This window comes from Peromyscus leucopus, chromosome 3 (assembly GCF_004664715.2).
Source record: "Peromyscus leucopus breed LL Stock chromosome 3, UCI_PerLeu_2.1, whole genome shotgun sequence".
NCBI lineage: Eukaryota > Metazoa > Chordata > Mammalia > Rodentia > Cricetidae > Peromyscus > Peromyscus leucopus.
In genome coordinates this window covers 157,348,479-157,369,516 of record NC_051065.1, presented here as the reverse complement: position 1 = coordinate 157,369,516, position 21,038 = coordinate 157,348,479, and the positions used below count along the sequence as shown (strand labels likewise).

Here is a 21,038-nt window from a genome sequence, read left to right as displayed (position 1 = left end):
CAGCCTTCCTCAGAAAGGTTCTTGGTTCCTGTGGGGAAGGGCTTCCTGTCTCTCCTGTAAGGGTGTAGGAGCCTGGCCTGACCATCGGGAGGCATGAGCCTAATCGGAAGGGTGTATTTCTTTGGCACAAAGAGGACAGTCAGCCTGGACAAGTGAGGTGCATCTCTCCATTTTGGGGAATCGGGAGTACCTGGTCCCTACTCCCCATGATCAAACCATGCACGTCCACCCTGTATTCCGTGTAACTCACAGCCTCTGTGCAAAATATCTGCTGAAAAAAAGGATAGAAATATTCAAAACAAAACAAAAAAACGAGTCTGGTGAATTCAAGCCCGTCTGTCCCCGGGAGCTGCAGTCAAGTGCAGGCCTCAGAAGGCCAATTTTTCAAATGCTCAACTGTTTTGGCTTGGCAACTTCGTGTGGACCTTGAGGGGAGCGTCCAGGTCCTCCCTGGCAGCCGCTCAGAGCTCTATAGTGTCACTGGATGCGCTGTGAGATTCGCTGGCCTTGCTGCGGGTCTGGCTCTCGCTCTGAGGCTCCCCGGCCCGGGTAGGCGCAGGCGCTGGAGTAGGCGCTGGCAGCAGTTGCACGGTGCTGGGCAGCTCATCCAGGGGCAGGCTGTCCACGGACGACACCCTGTGACGCCACGGGTTCCAGCTGATCTTCAGCGAGCCCTTGGAGAAGCTGTCCAGGGAGCTGCCCGAAGTCCCCGCGGCCGCCGCGCTCACGGGCGGGTCCACCACGTGCTGCGGGAGCGGCTTGCGCAAGCACACCTCACTGAGCGAGCGGCAGCGGCCTCGGAGCAGCGAGGCGCCCGCGCCGTCGAGCTCAGCGTCCGGCTGGCTGCCGCGGCGAGGCCGCAAGGCGCCCCCTGGCGGCGACGAGGCCAGGCCACGGAGGCCACAGCGGTGGAACACACTGTCTCTAACCAGATGCTCCCGGAAGAGGGCGGCGTCGATGCTGCGGCTCAAATTGATGGGCGAGGGTGGCCGCAGATCCAACTCGCTCAGCGACGGCGCAGGCCCCACACTGCAGCGGGACATCCCCGGGCCACCTGGGCGACCGCGACCCAGCGATGCAGCCGAACCCCAGGGTCCGGAACCAGGCGTGGCAGGAAACCCAGCTTCCGCAGCGTTGCGAATGAGGCTTTTGCTGATGTCCAGGCCGCCTGTGGCCAGGCCACTGGGCCCCGCATAGCAGTTATTTGGTCTCTCGGGTACCTCGCTTTTGCCCGTGGGCGCGGGACACGCCAGGCGTAGCAGCTTAGCCCAGCAAGCGTGCTCTGTGGGCGGCCTGGGACGGGTGGCAGCCAGGGCGGCCAGCGCCAGAGCCAGTGCCCAGGTCAGCTCCAGCAGGCGCAACCAGAAGTGCACACCCCACCAGGCCCAGGAGAAGCGACCCTCCCGGCCCGGTCCTGGGTACAGCCAGAGCGAGGCTGCCAACTGCAGACCACTGGCCAGCAGCCCCAGCGAGCCCGCCACCGCCAGCAGCCGCGGGCCTGGACTGGCATCCCAGCCCCGAGGACCTTCCAGCAGGCGGCGACGGCAGAGGCAGAGTGTGCCCAGAGCCACAGATGCGCCCCAGGCGCAAGACAAGCCTTGTGTCAGGAGGTTGAGCACAGGCCTGGTGGAGAACAGGTCTGTGGCCAGCAAACCTGCGGCATGCACTGGTGCCACAACACCCAGCAGGAGTGGCTTCTGCAGAGGCTGTGGCAGCCCGGCACCCAGGCCCAGAAGGGTGAGTGCCGCCAGTGCAGTGAGCAGCAAGGGGAAGGGCAGGTTGTACAGCACCAGGCCGGCACGTACTCCCAGCCGCGCCTGAGAGCCATAAGGATCGGTGAGCATGTAGGCAGATCGCAGCCCTGAAGCTACCAACACCAGCACGGCTGCCACTAGCGCCAATCGGGGTCCCGCCAGGGCAGCTGCCAGTGTGACCAATGCCAATAATGCTGGAAGCAGGAAAAGCACCCCCACCCCATAGACATGAAGCTCCCAGGAAAAACTCAGCACCCGCCGCAGGGGTCCCCAACGCAGGGGAGGTGCGGTGGCATTGGCTGGGGGGCTAGAAGCTGGGTCTGGAGCCATGGAGCTGGCTGAGGGCTCCGGAGCGAGTGGCTGGCCCAGGGCTCTCTGTGTAGTGACTCTAATAAGGCCACGCCGAGATGTCGAGGGGGCCTGGACAGGGGGTGCTGGAGGGTGGCTTTGTGGGCGACCCGGCCATTCCTCGGCTTCATCTGCAATAATAACAATATTAAAAGGGTTCCTTGGGAAGTGCTGTTGAGAGCGGGGTGCGGAGGCCCATGCTTGTAACAGGAGGCAGGGGCAGGAGGATCAAGACTCTAAAGCCATCTTCAGCTACATAGTGAGTTCAAGGACAGTCTAGGCTACTTGAGACCCCCATCTCAAACAAACAAACAAACAAACAAACAAGAAACAACAAAAGGACCCCAAACAGACACAAAGTGCTTTTGATTTTTCCATATTCAAAACTGTAGTTAGTAAATTAATTATCCAAGGACATCTCTCGGATGAAGACAACAGCACCTGCCACAGTCATGACCAGGGCACAATGTCTAGTTTGGTTCCCACCGGCTAGCAAAGACAAGACGGATGTAAACTTCCTTCCTTTTTTTTTTTTTTTTTTTTTTTTTTTTTTTTTTTTTTGGTGGTACTGGGAATTGAACCCAAGACCCTCATACGCCAGGCAATAAGTCTACCTACCACTAAGCCGCATCTCCAAGCCCTTTGCATTTTTTTGATTTTGAAACAGTCTCACTGAGCCTTGAACTCAATATGTAGTTCAGGCAGGTCTCAAACTTGAGATCCTCTTGTCTCAGCATCAAGAATGCTGGGGTTCCAGGTGGGATGGAGAATGGCCGCACACGATAACGCCCGTGTTGCTCAGAAGAGCCAGTGTCTTCCCCTGGAGTCCCCAGTGAGCACTGGTTGATTTTTCTCAGCCACTCAGAGGAGGTCCTAGCCGATTCCTTTAGGCAGGTAAGTGCTTTTCTCCATTTAGCCCCTCTGGCCCATCACTAAGCACAGGTTCTAGGTTACCCTCCCTCACCCCTGGCCATGGCCTCACCTGGCTGCAGGGCCCTCACAGGGCTTTCTGTTCCATTTGCAGCTGGAGCAGAGTTTGGCAGATCAGGGACGAAGGACTTGGGGGTTCCTGGGGCCTCCATTGCTCCTCGCACGCGCTGTGGGGAGATGGGGTCTGCTCCATTCATCGAGGCTATTGCTGAAACGGCAAGAACAGTCACCACCTCTCTGACTCTCCAGTGTTCCCCCAAACCCGGTCCCTCAGGAGGAAGGCACCCTCACCCTAATTGCTCAGAAGGAGGGAAACGACACCCAGGGTTACACCTAGCTGCCTTGGACCACCGGTCCTCACAACCCCACTCAGCCCCGTCATGGTGGTACCTACCTGGTCTTAGCTGCCCATCGGAAGTGTCTGAGGCTGAAGGTGGTATGGGCTGGGGTGCTGGGGAGTCTTGTCCTCCAAGGAGGTCAGTCTGCTCAGGTTGGGGTCCCAAAGAGCTGACTTCCCAGGTATCTCCAGCTCCAGCCTTTTTGGGGGGCTCAGCGGGCAGACCCTCAGGAAGAGGAAGGCTTCTGGCCAATGCCAGGTCTAGCTGGACTCCAGGCTCCTGAGTGGATGCCACCTCAGCTGGGGATGCTGAGCCAACCTCAGGGGCTGCTGGATCCTGCTGGGTGAGTAGGGGGCCCTGGACAGCCTCCTGGAAGCCCTCTTCCTGCCCACCCTGCTTTCCCAGCACAAGCCTCCTCACAGCACCTGTTTCCGGTACCAGCGTGGGGAGAGAGCCCTGGTAGTCCCAGGGGGAAGCCTGTGTGATGGGGGTCTTGGCGTTGGCCACTGGACCCTCATTCCTAGCTGGCTGTTGTCCTGTTGGGCCCCTAGGCTCCTGTGGGGCAGTGGCAAGTGTGGCTATCCTGAGTTGAGGGCTGGGAGTTGTAGCGGTGAACGTGAGATGGGGTGTTCCCACTGGGTGGGGGGCTGGTGCTTCTGGCTCTGGAAGCTCCTGTGAGTCGTGAGGTCCTGTCCAGCCTTGGGAGGTAAGCCCTCGGGCCAGCTGGAGGTCATCAGTTACTAGGAGTCTTTCACCCTGGACCCCGGGCACTGCTTTGGGTCCACGCAGGGCTGGTCCTGGGGGAGAGTCTGCAGGCCTCTTGGGGCCATCAGCAGGGGCCTGGGGGATGCCACTGTGCCAGGAACTCTCATTTCTCAGCTTCTCCCAGAAGAGGTCAAAGGTCTGCGGCTCTGAGGGGATCAAGTGGGGTTCTGAGTCCTCAAGTGGTCTGGGAAGGCCTCTGCCCAAGGCAGGGCCAGCCCCCAGGCAGGGCAACAGCAGGAGGAGACGGCATACAGAGCCTCGTGAGCTAGGGGCCATGGTTCAATTCGGTGCCTGAGTGTAGAGCCTGTGACGTCTAGACCTCACTGGATAAGCCTACAAAAAGGGAGAGAAAAGATAAAGAGAGATGGAGTGTGAGGGTTGAGGGGTCCCTTGAATTAATTCAAGGAAATAAGAGAAGCACTGGCAACAGCGTCACCCCTGCTTTCAAAGTTTTTTAAAAACTGGGTCTCTGCTCACATCATTTGTTTTGCTTTCAAAACTTTCTGACTCCCCATTGCTCTTGGAAGGGAAGACAAGTTCTCTTCCTGGCCTTCCAAGGCTGTGACCATGCCAAGTGGCTCAGCCCCTGTCCAGCACTCAGTGGGCCATCCTGACACCCAGCTCCCTGGTTCTGCTCCCTCAGCATGGAATGCCTTCTCCTTCACGAGATGAAATTGAAGTTTTTCTTTAAGATTTCATTTTTTTAGACAGGGCCTATGTAGCCCTGGCTGACCTGGAATTCACTATGTAGACCAGGCTGGCCTTAAACTCACAGAGCTCTGCTTGCCTCTGCCTTCGGAGTGCTGGGATTAAAGGTGTGTGCCACTAGGTCCAGCCTTCTGAATATTTCTTAAACTATATGTATAATATATATATGCATAATATTTACACATATAATACTATATATAATATATAATAGTTGTATATATAATTTGATGGGGATGGGTGAAGACATTAAGTGCAGTGTCTGTGAAAGCCAGAGGAGACTGGCGGATTGCCTGGAGCTGAGTTAGACACATCTCTGAGCCTCCACCTCAGTGCTGGGTACTCTACAAGACCAGTACTACTTGCTCTGACCGGCTAAGCCATCTCTCCAGTCCCTGAAATCAGGTTTTATTTTTTTTCATTTATGCATTTAATTAAGGGGGATATCTGTCACAGCCAGTGTGTGGAGAGCAGGACTTGTGGGAGTCAGTTCTCCCCTTCCATATCGGTCCCAGGGATCAAACTCAGGTGGCTTGGCAGCAAGCCTCTTTACCTGCTGAGCCTTCTTGCCTGCCCTTAGATTTGCCAAGGCCCACCTCTGATAAAAGAGAAAGAGGAAGCCGGGCGGTGGTGACGCACATCTTTAATCTCAGCATTCGGGAGGCAGAGCCAGGTGGATCTCTGTGAGTTCGAGGCCAGCCTGGGCTACAGAGCGAGATCCAGGACAGCAGCACTGTTGCACAAAGAAACCCTGTCTTGAAAAACCAAAAAACAAAAAGAGGAATGTGCTCCTGCCTTTGAGGAGGGACCTGAGTTGGAATCCTAGCATCGTGTCTCCTGGGTGGGTTACTTTGCTTCTCCGGCATCGTGGCTCTCTTATCTGTAAATGAAGCTAACGAGAGTGTCTGCCTCAATGAATTCCTAGGAAGCATAAATAATGAGACACACGAGGGTCAGACCCACAGTAGGAGCTCCAGAGTGGGCCCATCTCCTTCACCTTTGTCTAGAAGGCCTCCTCCCCCACACTCCCTTCAGTAGTTCAGCAAGTAAACTGAACAGACCTGGGGATAAAACAGTGAACAAGATTGAAAAGACGGCCTTCTCCCCAATGTGGAGAGACCATTCCAGACAAGATAACAAGAAATGATTTTAAAGTTAGGGGCCAGTGAGATAAGGGTGCTTGCTGCCAAGCCTGATGATCTGAGTTCGATCCTCGATCAGGACCCACATGGTAGAAAGAGAAAACGATTCCCTTGGGTGGTTTTCTGACCTCCACATATGCGCACGCGCGCACGCACGCACGCACGATATATATAATTTTTTAAAATGTTGAAGTTTAGCTCTTGAGGCAGAGACAGGAGGATCTCTGTGAGTTCAAAGTCAGCCTGGTCTTCATAGCAAGTTGCAGGCCTGATGCATAGTGAGACGCTAAAATAAATGAAGTTCAGCTTTGAAGAAAATAGTTTGATAAAAATAAGAAGGATGAGAGTCACCACAGGGGGTGCCAGCAGAGCCCCTCTGAAGCGGCAAACTAAACGCCGAAGGTGAGATGATAGAGCCAAGCATCTGAAGATCTGAAGGAAAAGCATTTGGCAGAGGGAACAGTCTATGCAAAGGCCGTAGGGCAGGAATGAGCTTCGTGAGCTCAAGACACATTATCCTACTGGGCGGTTGGTGGTCAGCAGGCGGGGGCTGGACTGCCTGGGCCTTTGTAGATCATCACCAGGACTGGGAAGCTTGGACGTGACAAGGTCTAAGTAGAAGAGTTTTTAAAGAGAAAGAGGTCCACACTCATGCCCAGGGAAGACAGGAAGCTAGCTTGCATCAGCATAGACACTGCTTACTAGGGAAGCCTTCTGTTCCTGGCTCTCCATACCCCAAGGGCAACACCCTCTCTATACCATCTCCTGTTTGCCACCAGCCTGGGGCTCCTGTCTCTTTCCTGTACAGTCTCGGTCCCCGTTCCTGAGTCCATCCTTAAGTAGGCCAGGGAAGTAGGAGGGGCCAGCAGTGGCCAGCCAGCTGAGGGCCAGCTGTGTTAGGACAAGTGTGTGTTCTTTTCCTCCTGGATACAGCCACCTTTGGTGGCTCAGACACTTGGGGGAAGCCAGTTGGTAACTCCAGATACCCTTCCTGCAAGCGTCCCAGGCTCATCGGAGGCAGTTATGGGCAGTTTCAGGGGATTCGATGGACCTCTTGGGTCCAGCTCCAGCTTTGATTCAGACTGCCTTTAAGTCTTGGTAAGGTCTCTCTCAAACATCGACTAAGCCCTAGGTTCTGCTCATTGCCCAGAGGAGGGGCTGGAGACCCATAAAGTCCTCACTCAGTTCTGAGGCTGGGACTGAGGTGTACTAAGGAAGGCCCCTGCGGTGGGCGCAGGTGGATAATAATGCTCTGTGTCGAACTGTTTGCTCACTTAGGCTCCTGTTCTAAACCTAAGTACCCATATAATACTTTCCATACAAGGTGCAAATACCCATTAGACAGGAAAGGAAAGAGGGCAACCAAGAGTCAGAGAGGTCGAGCAACTTGCCCAAGGTTGCACAGCCGGACGAGTACATGTACTAGAGATACTGAAGCACAGAGGACTCATCTTGCACAGGAGCTGTGTAAGCTTTGCAGAGGAGGAGATGGCTGAGCTGCTAGGCCTTCAGTGAATAACATGCCATCTGCCTACCACCCCCAATGCAAGAGATGTGGGCGCCTGCAGTCCAGGCAGGAGCTCGCCCAGCGTTGGGGTCCCATGGCTGGACAGGTCTGAAGGGAGGTGAAATCAATCAGTGGCAGAGACTAGGTGAGAAAGGAGGGGGAGGGGAGGCAGAGTGGCCTCCGCAGGACAGTCTGCAGGAGCTGGTCCATCTCGGGTTACCTCTCCTTCCTCCTCCTCCAGCCTCATTCCCCCTGGCTCCACGCCTTCCCGCAGTGTCCGGGGTCGGGGTAGGTACCGTGCAGGTCCCATGCCCGCGAAGGGGGCTGTAGGCCTTGCTCCTTGCCTTCCTGGGTCCCGCCATCGCCCCCTCCCACGGCCAGCTCCTCACCTGCGCGCTGCACCCGCAGCCCCGCGTTCACCTTGCGCGCGTCCCTGCAGCCTCTCCCGCCGCCGCATCCTCGGAGATGCTCAGGCTCGGCCAGCAGAGCCCAGCGCTGCCGATCTCCTCGCCGAGCCCGCCCACAGGAGCGCGGGATCGTTAACCCTTTCCTTTGGGGATGGACTCTGCCCACTGTTCCTCGCCGCCCCTCTCTCACACTGCGCAGCCAGCCGCTGTCAGAACCCCGTGGGAAACCCTGCAGCGTCCCTCCCTGCTAGAGCCAGCTTTATTTGCATAACCTCCTGGACAAGGAACTCATTTCCTCTGGATTCCTACAGGCATAGGTAGATCCTGCCTACAGCCTGGCGTATCTTCCAGGCCTTTCCCAGGGCATATTAAATAAAAATGAGTCTACACTTTACTAATTGCTCTTATAACTTGCCTTTCCCCCTATAATTTCACAGTATATTCTGGCACAGTTTCCAAGTAATTGTCCCTGGATCCAATTCTTCCTTTCTTTAATTTTTTTTTAGTGTGTGTGTGTGTGTGTGTGTGTGTGTGTGTGTGTGTGTGTGTGTATGTGTGTGTGTGGGAGGGCTCCTGCATACCATATCACATCTGTGGAGTCAGTTTTCTCCTTCAGCCATATGGGTCCTGGGGATCGAACTCAGGTCTTCAGGATTTGGGGCAAGCTTCTTTACTTCCTGAGCCAGCTTGCCTTCCCTAGATCTCCTTCATTCTCGTCTTGGCTGTGGTGATCTACAGCATGTGGTCAGCTGATCATGTAAATTTCTTCTGGCCTTTGTGGTTGGATACCACACCGTCTTAGTCACTGTTCTTTTGCTGTGAAGAGACACCACGACGGGGCAACTCTTATAAGAGAAAGCATTTCATTGGGGGCTTGCTTACAGTTTCAAAGATTTAGTCTGTTATCTTTGCGGCAGGGAGCATGGCAGCATGCAGGCAGACAGTGCAGCAGTAGTTGAGAGCTACATCCTGATCCGAAGGCAAAGAGAGAGACTCTGGGCTTAGCATAGGTTTTTGAAAGCTCAAAGCCCACCTCAAATGTCACACTTCCTCCAACAAGGCCACACTTCCTAATCCTTTCAAATAGTGTCACACCCTATTTTTTTTTTAAGATTTATTTATTTATTATGTATACAGTGTTCTGTCTGCATGTGTCCCTGTCCAGCAGAAGAGGGCACCAGATCTCATTATAGACGGTTGTGAGCCACCATGTGGTTGCTGGGAATTGAACCTCTGGAAGAGCAGTCAGTGCTCTTAACTTCTGAGCCATCTCTCCAGCCTAGGAGCCATTCTTATTCAAACTACCACAGATATCTTGTTTATCTTCAGCCTCTGTCACTAGCAGGAGAAATGGAGAAGACCCAACGTTTGCATCCCACATGGAACATATGTGGGAATCTAGCAGAGACATGGTTAGAGCCGGGGTTCTGCACATTTTCAGGTCTCAGAGACACTACCAAGTGCTCCAGGTCCTTCTGTGCATAATTTCTTAATTCCTACTACTCATGACTGTTGGCATTCTGGCCCGTCCCTTGGGGGACCTGCCCTGCATCCTGAACTCCCCTTTAAAAAAGATAACTCCCCCTCCCTCCCCTTCTCTCTTTCCGTTCCCACGAGGTGTGCACCCTCGCCCCTCACTTTCTCTCTCTCTTTCCCCCTTCCCTCTCTCTTCCCCACACCAAATGAAACTATTCACTGAGCACTGCCTGCATGGAGTCTCTGTCTCTCACTCTCTGTGGGGCACGATGGCTCCAAACTCGCCAAAGCAGCCCCCCTACTCCGCATGCCTATCATTGCCTATCATTACAATGACTATTTTCTTTTTTTACTCCCTCAATGCTGGGAATTGAACTCAGGGCCTCATGAATGCTAGTCAAGCACTGTACCATTGACCTCTATCCCAGCCCTTCAAATGGCCACCATTACACTGAATTCACTCAGGGAAAGCCATACAAAGAATGCCTGTGGTCATCAGAAATGGTGAGGAGACATTTCCTGTTGATTGTTATTCACAAAAATGTTGGCCATGTAAACTGTAAAAACAGTATGGACTGATTGTTTTTTTTGAGCCTGAGTTTTCTTTGTTGCCCTGGCTGTCCTGGATCTTGCTCTGTAGATCAGGCTGTCCTTGAACTCTCAGAGATCCATGTGCCTCTGTGTCTTATATTACTATTCAAATATTTTATATTGTAAAAGAATTTTGTTCCACAAGTTAGAACTACTGTTCTAGTTAGGAAACCTTTTCTGAGAACTAAGAGTGCTGAAATTAAAGGCTTGTGCCACCACCACCTGGCTGGGCACACTGATATTTATTTAGTCATTCTCCATATTCCTGCTGACTAATAAGTAATCAATCAGGTGGCTTAACAGCCATTTTCCCTTCTGGGCACAGTACTACAATGAACATTCCAATTCATGGAGGCTCTGAGTTGTTGACGATAGATCCTGGATGATCTGATTTGGATCCACCCACCCATCCACCCATTCATCCATCCATCCATCATCCACCCATCTACCCATCCATCCATCCATCTACCCTCCCACCCACCCATCCATCCATCATCCACCCATCTACCCACCTATCCATCCATCCATCCATCCATCCATCTATCCTGTAGATACTCAATAGCAACGGGTGTGACTCTCCATTTAATTTCACTTGTCTATTTACCAATATTCCACACACTATGTACTTTTCTTTTGCAATTAGAAAAATGATGGATATCACTTTTAAAAAGAAAAAGGCCAGCCAGATGACTCAGCAATAAGGTGCTTGCCTGATGACCTTAGTTTGATCCTGGGGACCCACATGATGGAAGAACCAAACCAGTTCCCAGAAGTTGTCCTCTGGCTGCCACATGAGTGCTGTGGCATGAGCATGCTCCCAATAAATAAATAAAGTAATAAACACTTTAAAATAGTGGTGGTGCACCTCTTTAATCCCAGCACTCGGGAGGCAGAGCCAGGCAGATCTCTGTGAGTTGGAGGCCAGCCTGGGCTACAGAATGAGATCCAGGATAGACACCAAAACTACACAGAGAAACCCTGTCTCAAAAAACAAAACAAAACAAAACAAAAAAATTCTTTGTTTTTAATTTAAGTACAAGAGTTAGGGAGGCAGAGGTGGGTGGATCTCTAGGAGTTTGAGGCCAGCCTAATCTACATATCAAGTGTCAGGTCAGCCAGAGCTATACAGACCTTGTCTCAAAACAGAAAAAAACAAACAACAAAAACAAACAACAAAAAAACCAAAGCAACAATGAAAGGCTTGGGCGTGGCTTAGTGGCAAAGCTGCTGCAAGAAGCCCTGGGCACGGACCACAGCAGCTTCTCCAGTCTCAGTGCCTGGGGAGCCATCCTAGGTGACCAAAAAGAAGGAGAGAAGAGAAAAGAAAAAGAAAGAAAAAAAACACTTCTTCCATGGGGCAGGGGGTGAGCTAACAGGTCTGTTCCTTGTGGCCTCCCACCTCTGGCCATCACAGAAAAGTTCAGCCCTCGGTTTTACCTGACATGTAGATTTTAAAACATTCAGGTCACCAGGCGGTGGTGGCACAGGTCTTTAATCCCAGCACTCAGGAGGCAGAGGCAGGCGGATCTCTCTGAGTTTGAGGCCAGCCTGGTCTACAGAGAGAAACTCTGTCTTGTAAAACCAAAAATAAGTAGACAAATAATAATGAGTTAGAACTGAAGTGTTCCTAAAGGCCTGTGCTAAAGGCTTGTTCAGCAGCCTGGGGAACTTTGGGGAGACAGTCAAGCCTTTTAGAAGTGGGCCCCAGTGGAAGGCAGGTGAGTCACTGAGGTGGTGCCCTTGAAGGGGATATTAAGGCCCCAGCTACTTCTCTCTCTCTTGCTTCCTGGCCACTCTGAGGTGAACAGGCCTCCTCTGCCATGTGCTCCTGCTGTGATAGACGGCACCGCCACAGGCCCAAAGCGACAGGCTCAGTGATCAAGTACTCATGGAATGAAACTCCGAGACACAAGCCCAGTGAAAGCCGTCCCCACCCCCCACCCCCCACAGTGCGGTTTCAGTCTTAGGGTGCTTGGTTTCCACTAAAAGCTGAGTCACCCCTGGCTTCCAGCTCAAGTTCCTGGCTGCCACATCTTCCTGTCATTCAGTGTGGATCTCCTGGGTTTCTACAGGGCTGGTGTATGTACTTACACACACACACACACACACACACACACACACACACACACACACACACCATGCAGCATCCAACCTGTTTGCTGTCAGATGGAGATAGCTGTTCCAGTCTTGCTGGATGTTATCTAGATCTAGTTATCTGGATCTAGTTATCTAGATATCTGGATCTAGTTATCTAGATCTTGGTTCTCTATATCGCAGTTAATTGGCATTTTGGGGGCCATCTAGATCTACTGTCTTTCCTTACCTCCTCTCCCTAGTTTCCTTTGGGGGAAACTTGCGGGCAGTCTATGTAGGTATTAGGGTAGCTGAGGACTCCTGGTTCTTCTTCCACTGCTCAGTGAATCTCTACTGGGTAGTGTTGTGTGGATATGAGTGTTTTTCAAGACAGGGTTCCTCCTTGTAGCTTTGGAGCCTGTCCTGGAACACCTCTGTAGACCAGGCTGGCCTCGAACTCACAGATCCGCCTGCCTCTGCCTCCTAAGAGCTGGGATTAAAGGCGTGTGCCACCACTGTCCAACTCTCCTTGATTTTATTTATTATGAGTGTTTTGCCTGTGTGTATGTCTGTACAGTATATGCATGCCTAGTGCCCTCTGAGGCCAGAAAAGGGCAGCAGATACCCTGGAACTGGAATTATAGCTGATTAGGACCTGCCACGTTGGTGCTGGGAATTGAACCCAGGTCCTCTTGCAGGGGCAGCCGATGCTTTAACTGCTGAGCCATCTCTCTGAGACCTGCTAATGAAATAAGACAGGGTGAGCCGTGAACCCGGGAGATCCACCTATCTCTGCCTCCCCAGTGTGGGCATTATAGGCAAACTGCTACCATGCCTACATTTTCACATGGCTTCTACAACTCAAACTCAGATCTGTGTGTTTATATGGAATGCACTTTACTGACTGAATTATCTGCCCAACTCTGGTGGGCCTTTTAAAATGTTACCACCCCTTGAGTAGACACAGCACTCGGTGCTGGCCTGGCTCCCCTCCTCAGGTTGTGGTTTGCCCTGCCCCCTCTCAGCACTGGCTGTCCACAGGCTGCCCTCTTTGGAGTGAGTGAGGAGCTTGATCCCATGAGGTTTCTAGGCTTGAGACTCCAGACAAAGACAGGACATTCTGATCCCTTTGGCCTGGGGCCAAGATGAAAGCTGACCACTCTAGAGAAAGAGGAGACCTGAGGCCCAGAGGCAGGTGTCAGTGGGGAACACTGGCTGCCAGGTGCACACTGGGATGGTCTCAGTCTAGAAACTGTCCTCATCATCCTGGAGATCTTGGCGGTGGGGGACACTGCTGATGCCATGCACATAGTCTGTGACAAATGTGCCACACAGCCTACCTGCACCATTTTTTTCAGTCTCACAGCAGCTCTTTGCATCTCTATGCTCCTCATTTGGAAGCTGCTCAGCAGATGCTCAGAGAGGTAAAGGAACTTGTTAAAGGTCACACAGCAACTCCCAAGTCACAAGACTGCCTTCAGAGCCAGGCTCTGATAATATCCTGTCCTCCGGAGGAGAAAGGAACACAGCAGGCCTTCCATGTGAGCCCTGGTCCCTTCAACTGGGGTATCTGTTGAAAAGGCTGCAGACCATCACCTAGGGGAGCTTTTGGGGAGCGGTGCCCTGGAAGCTTTCAAAGAGGGCAGGAAAAGGCCGAGGAGGTGTGGCTGGCAGGGATGAAGCCTCCCAGAGTGCACGATGCCGGGAACCAGGGGCTGACATCTTCACTCTGCCTGGCCGCTCTGGCAGAGCAACACAAACAAAGGGCGGAACAGGTGGGAGCTGGGGCAGGCTGCGGAGCCCGTTCGGTGCCCTGCCAGCTGTCCTCAGCTCCGAGGGCATGCTGCTCATCCACTAACCTGGCTGCCGCCTGAGCCCATTCTCAGATTTCAGCTTCCCCCGCAGTACCAACTCAACAACTCTGATCCTTTAAGACAGTCAGTGGTTGTTGAGTCCAGCACTTTAAAACCAAAGTTTCCCAGCCCCGTTCCCTCTCACTCCCGATTCCTGTTCCCTAGACCCAACTGTTTTCAACTGTCTGCTGGTTCTGTCTTTTTCTTCTGGCGTCTGTAGCTATTTCATAAGTATTAGATTTCGGCTGCTTATGGAAGTTGTTTTAGTTTTAGATACACTCTTTTTTGGGGGGAGGTGGTTTCAAGACAGGGTTTCTCTGTGTAGCGCTGGCTAGCCTGGAACTCACAGAGATCCACCTGTCTCTGCCTCCCAAGTGCTGGGATTAAAGGTGTGCGCCACCACACCTGGTGATATTACTCATTTATTTTTTTACTTTTATCTGCATTTATTTTATGCTGAATTTATTCCTGTGTCATAAGTTTTTGTTTCTTCGGTTTCTTCTAGGATATCTTTTTCTTCTGTGCACCCTCCTCTTCTGGCTTTGAAACAATTTATTCTCTTTCAGTGAGGATCATCTCCATGAGGCAGGGGGAGCGCATGTCCGGGTTAATCGGGCGCATCTCAGGTGCTTTGTTTATAGGATGTGTTCATTGACTAGAGAAGCTACATCTAACCCTCCAGTTCAGCATCACTAGCTGCATTTTTAAATAGGTGCAGCAAAAATTCAGCACTCTTTTTTGGCCTCTGACCCTGTGTCCAGCCCCAGGGTTTGACCTGGATGCACCTACGGACACTACCATCATACTGCCTGAACGGCACACGTTGCTTCTTTAAAGTGACATCTTTTAGATACTTGGTGGCTTTTCAGATTTGCATACTCTTGATGGCCTGGGCAGTTTCAGGGAACCTGAAGACTTGACCAGCTTGATTTTTTTTTTTTTTTTTTTTTTTTTTTTAGGATTTTCTGGGTCAAGAGAGTAGGGAATCATCTTCACAGGTCACCTCAGGTGAAGAGGCCTAACTTAACATTAGTGCAACCACGACTAGGCCTCACCATTACAATAACCAGGAAATGCCATAAACTGTATCTTGCGGGAGACCAATCAGAATTGGGACCAACAGGAACTAGATGCTCCAGAACATTAAGGACAGTTGACATCACTTGTATCTAGGTTGCCCCTTTCCTTGCAGCAACGCCAGTACCAAGCCCTGTTTGACAAGACTTCTGTTACTTCAGTCCTGCCCAATTAGGAGTTCAACCCCCATCTGAATCTGGAATCCCCCTATCTCCCCACCCTTTACTCCTTAAAAACCCTGCCTCGGGCTGGAGAGATAGCTCAGAGGTTAAGAGCACTGGTTGCTCTTTCAGAGGTTCTGAGTTCAATTCCCAGCAATCACATGGTGGCTCACAACCATCTATAAATGAGATCTGGCGCCCTCTTCTGGTGTTCAGGCATGCACGCAGACAGAACACTGTGTACATAATAAATAAATCTTTTTTTTTCATAATTTATTTTATTGATTTATTTATTTATTATGTACACAGAAGAGGGTGCCAGATCTTATTATAGATGGTTGTGAGCCACCATGTGGGTGCTGGGAATTGAACTCAGGACCTCTGGAAGAGCAGTTGGTGCTCTTAACCTCTGAGCCATCTCTCCAGCCCTTATTTTATTTTACTTTTTTAATGCCGAATGCCATTTATTGAAGGGGGGAGGAGGTCTTAAATACAGGCTTACCGCACAATGGGAGAACCCCGGAGGGCAGAAGTTCGCTACTGATGTTTTACAATCTTGCATAATACATAATAAATAAATTTTAAATAAAATAAAAACTCTGCCTCAACTGAGCTCGATGCTCTCCCTGATCCAACTACTATGTCAGAACAGACGGGAAGCCCAGGCCCAAGCTTGCAATAAAGGCTCTTTGCTTTTGCATACAAACTCAGACTCCTCGTGGTCTCTGGGGGGCTTATGAAGCAGGCACAACACAGGCTGCTCACAGGAAGAGAAAGCACAAGGGTTACGGGGCACTATTGCTCACTTTAAACTTTGGTTTATTTCTCTTTTGTTGAGAAAGGGTCTCTTATGTAGCCCAGGCTGGTTTTGACCTTATCTACCTGCCTCTACTTCCCAAGTGCTGTGATTATAGGTGTGGCTCACCATGCTCGGCTATTATTCATTCTTTATATATTTATATTATTTTTTGAGGCAGGGTCTCATATAGCATAGGCTATCCTGAAACTTGCCGTGTAGCAGAGGCTGGCCCTGAGCTCCTCATCCTCCTGCCTCCACCTGAGTGCTGGAATTACAGACATTTGCTAGATATTACCCATGGAGTGTGTTGGAGACCACGTAACATTTAGCTTTTTTCTATTCATGGCCACCTTTTCCTGTTCTGATTTTGTGGTGGTGAAAGTTCTCCAAACTGATTCAGAAGTGGCTAGTGTGCTGGGCAGCAGTGGCACACGCTTTTAATCCCAGCACTCGGGAGGCAGAGCCAGGCAGACCTCTGTGAGTTTGAGGATAGCCTGGTCTACAGAGCGAGATCTAGGACAGTAGGACAGGCACCAAAGCTACACAGAGAAACCCTGTCTCGAAAAACAAAACAAACAAACAAAAAGCCAGGAGTAGCCAGTGCTCACAATCTCTCCCCTGTACACTCGGTTTTCCTGGGGAGTCGTGACTTGGTGCTGTTCCCTTTCCTAGTCATCTGTGCATCTCTCATCAGTTCATTCCAGTAAAAAGCAGTCTTGAGATTTATTTCCCACTGGACTCAGTGGCTCACATCTATAACCCCATCACTCAGGAATCTGAGGCAGGATTATTGTGAGGGCCAACCTGGGCTACAGAGCGAGACTTGTCCCCCACAAACAAAACACTACCCCAAAATCTAAAAAGAAGAGGAGGAGGTGGGGGGGGGGAGATACATGTAGTTTTGAAAGAGTCACAACGTTTTACAGAGTACAAATAACATGGTTTATTTACCAAGTCCTGACTTGAAAACAACCTTGAGGGTGCAGGGGAGGGGAGTAAGCCGTTATAAAAGGGGGTCCAATGCTCTGTTTTGGCCTCTGCAGGCACCAGACACATGCAGGACGCATAGATATGTTCAGGCAAACATACACGTGTAATTAAAAAAAAAATCTTAAAGATGATGAAGGAGCATCGAACGTATTTGTGAATAAGCATGCTGGGCCAGGTGTGGTGACACTCCCCTGTAATCCAGTACTTGGAAATAGAGGGAGAAATATCAAAAGTTTCAGGAAAGCCTTGGCTATAAAAACCTGACTCGAAAACAAAAACAAAAACATAAATATTCTTTACCTGTTAGAGATGTTTACAAGAATGTATGTGAAATGATCTACTCAGGATCTATTTACTGTGGTACTAGAGAGTGAATCCAGAGCCTTGCACATGCTAGGTAAATGCTCTGTAGCTGAACTATCATAGCTAGGTAAATGCTCCGCAGCTGAACTATCATATCTTCAGCAACACTCCTCCCCCATTTAAAGATAGGGTTTTATGGAGCTTTGGCTGGCTTCAACCTTACGACATGGCAGAGTCTGGCTTTGAACTTCCAGCCCTCCTGCTTCTGCTTCCCAAGTGTTGGGTTACAAGTGCTGGTCCCCCCAAGCCAGCTGGCCCCTGCCCTTTTTGTATCTTTACTTATTTTTGAGACAGTGTCTCACTAAATTGCCCAGGCTGGCTTTGAACTTGCAATCCTACCTTACCTCCTGCCCTTCTGATGGGATTTACTTTTAAAACAGTCTAGCCCTGACTCCCTCAAAAAAAAAAAAAAAAAATAGGCTTGAAGAGATACACATGAGATTGGCAAAATATTGATAATTAACAAAACACAATAGATATAAGGAAATCCATTAGTCCTTCTGCTCTTGTGTGTTTCAGATTATATTAAAGATGAAAGGATTCAAAAGAGGCAGGAGAAAAAGGAGGGGGCAGGGCGGGGTAGGCATGGCTGGTTCAGCCATCATTTGGCTTGAGCAGGTGGAAGACATGAAATGATTGGCTGGGGATGTGGTGGGGGTGACTGAGCATGTGCTTAGTATGTGTGAGGTCTTAGGTTCAGTTCACAGCATGTATGTGTGTACAGAGGTGCATACACACACATGCATGGCATGAAACCCTGAAACACTTTATTAAGGATAACTCATAGTTTTTGTCAATTTGACACAAACCTAGACATAACTGAAAAGGGGACATGTCAGTTGAGAAACTGCCTCCATCATACTGGCCTGTGGGGAGTTTCCCAATTGCTAATTGGCGTGGGAGGGCCCAGCCCACTGTGGGTAGTGCTGTCCCTGGGCAGGTGGGCCTGGGTTGGATAAGAAAGCAAGACACGGGGAGCCAGCTAGTAAGCAGCATTTCTCCGTGGTCTCTGCTTCAGTTCCTGCCTTAGCTTTCCCCTAGGAGGTACCCTGTAAACCAGATAATCCTTTCCTTCCTTGTATTAGTCAGGGCTCTCTGAGGAACATTCATTTTATATATAGAATGAGCATTTATATAACACATACATAAGGGCTATGTTACATATGTAAAACATATACATATAACATATATTATGTTATATACAACAGAAAGTCCCAAAATCCAGTAGTTGTTCAGTCCAGGAGGCTGGATGTTTCAGCTGGTCTTCAGTATATGCCAGAATCCTCATGAAGTGGGGCTCTAATGCCAGTGAAGGAAGGGACTTGCCAGCCAGTGTGAGCATGTCTTTATATAGACTGCCACCAGAAGGTGTGACCCAAGATTAAAAGTGGATCTTACCTCCTCAAAAGATCTGGATTGAAGGTGTGTCTTCTCACTTTAAAGATCCAGATCCAGATTAGAAGTGGGTCTTCCCAGTTGAAATGATTTTTTTTTTCTTTCCAAGACAGGGTTTCTCTGTGTAGCTTTGGTGCTGTTCCTGGAACTCACTCTGTAGTCCAGGCTGGCCTCCAACTCATAGAGATCCGCCTGGCTCTGCCTCCTCAGTGCTGGGATTAAAGGCGTGCCTACAGCCTAATCTTTGGAGGCATTTTCTCTATGAGGTTCCCTCCTCTCAGAGGATTATAGCTTGTGTCAAGTTGACATAAAACTAGTCAGCATACCAGGGTTGAGAGCTAATCCACACAAATCATCTGCTCAATTTACTTAAGAGATTCCTCATGTAGCCTAGACTGGCTTTGAACACAGTATGTAGCTAAGGATGGCCTTGAACTTCTGATCATCCTTCCTCCCCCTTGAATGCTAAGATTACAGGGGAGCATCATCATGCGTGACTTAGGGGGCCCTAAGATTGAACCCAGGGCCCTCCTGTATGCTAGGCAAGCACTTTACAAACTGAGCTACCCAAGTGTGTCCTGGTCAACCCTGTGTGCTGTGTGCAACCTGTTTTTGGGACTGTCCCTGCTGCAATGAGCCCTTGTTCTTGAATGGGATAAAGCCACACGCATTCTAGAAAAGTCCACAGGGTGTACCCGTAGCTCCTGTCACATCCAGCTTTAGAACATTTTATCACTCTGTAGTTTGGATTTGGGGTTTCTCCAAAGGTCCATGGTTGGTCCCCAGTTTGTGCCACCACTGTGAGGTGATGTAACTTTTAAGATGAAGGACTTCATGGGAGAAAGCTAGGTTAGCGGGGCATGCCCTTCAAAAGGTCAAGACACCCCCCCACCCCTGCACTCTGTGCTTCCTGACAGCTGTTCTCTGAGCAGCTCTTCCTCAGCTCTTCCTCCCTCTCCACGGTCCGGAAACCAGAGACAACCAACCACAGAGTGAAACCTCCGAAAAAGAAACCTTTTCTTGTTTAAGCTGATTTCCTTAGGCATTTGATCATCTAACACATTACACTGTGTTATTTCCCATCCTCCTTTCCCCATCCCTGGCAACCACTACCTGACCTTTATCTATATGGGCTGGCTAATTCTGGAGGCTGCATTAAAACATGGGAAGGGCTGGGAGTTGAGAGTCGTGGTGCACATCTTTAATCTTAGCACTCAGGAGGCAGAGGCAGGTGGATCTCTGAATTCAAGGCCAGGTATATTACATAGTGAATTCCAAGCCCACCAAGGCTACACAGTAAGGCCCCCAACAAGACAAACAAACAAACAAAAAAAAAAAAAAAAAAAAAAAAAACAAGACCAAAACCAAAAAAAGAAAAAAAATTGGCAGGGCCAGGCACATAGCTTATTAGTGTACGTGCGGTCCTGGGTTCTATCCTCAGCACACACAGAAAGGGAGAGGGCATTGACTGAGACCGGATTCTTTATGTTTCAGGGATCAACTGTGCTGGAGTGACAGTACTTTGTTCCTTTTATCGCTTAGTATTCTATGAATAGACCGTACTTTATTCAGCTGATAGACAGCTGTGTGAAGTATTCTATTATATGAATAGACCATACTTTATTCAGTTGACAGACAGCTGTGTGACCGCCCACACTGTGACTAACTGCTGCTGCTGCTGCAACCACGTGTAAGTCTGCAGACACGTCCTTTTCCTTTCCTAACTCTCTATGGCTATGCAAAAGCGTTTAGCCGTTCGAGGACTGCAGACTTTCCGAGTGGCTGCACTAGCTCATCCTCTTTGACCAAAGGAGACAGAGGCCCAGGAAGAGGAAGTGTCTCCTGCAGAGGCAGGCATGAGGGCAGAGGACCCGACCATGAACATCAACTCCACACTGCTCTTTCCATACTCACCCAGCATTCACCACAGCAGTTTCTCACCTCACTCCCGCCCCAGCAGCAGCTCCTGTCTGTCAATCCCTTGCCACCACTGTCAGGATCAAGTTTGCTTCTGAGATGGCTCACAAGGCACCCCCTTTTGACCCTCAGATTCACACAGGTTCTATGACCTCAGAAATACTTTTCTTGGGGCTGCGAGATAGCTCAGTGGTTAAGGGCACTGGCTGTTCTTGTGGAGGACCTGGGTTTGATCCCCAACACCCACATGGGGGCTCACAAGTGGCTACAACTCCAGTTCCAGGGGATCTATCGCCCTCTTCTGGCTTCTGCAGGCACTGCACACATGTGGTACACACACCTAGATACAGGCCAAACACTCACACAGATAAAAGAAACAGGCAGGTTTCTTTCACATGAGGTCTTTGTGTGTGTGTGTGTGTGTGTTGGGGATAATGTACACTAAGT

General features: G+C 50.4%; 1 protein-coding gene and 1 pseudogene across 1 annotated transcript; both read right to left on the bottom strand.

The window, feature by feature from the left end:
- Positions 1 to 153: 153 nt before the first annotated feature.
- On the bottom strand, positions 154 to 8,426 carry Prrt3 (proline rich transmembrane protein 3). Its single transcript, XM_028863939.2, has 4 exons — positions 7,879 to 8,426; positions 3,427 to 4,468; positions 3,085 to 3,240; positions 154 to 2,233 (listed from the first exon to the last, which is right to left on the bottom strand). Exons 2-4 carry the CDS (start codon positions 4,409 to 4,411, stop codon positions 462 to 464), a joined length of 2,913 nt encoding a protein of 970 aa, XP_028719772.1. The 5' UTR covers positions 4,412 to 4,468; positions 7,879 to 8,426; the 3' UTR covers positions 154 to 461.
- Positions 8,427 to 14,351: 5,925 nt separating this feature from the next.
- Positions 14,352 to 14,766, bottom strand: LOC114689673 (annotated as a pseudogene).
- Positions 14,767 to 21,038: the final 6,272 nt, after the last annotated feature.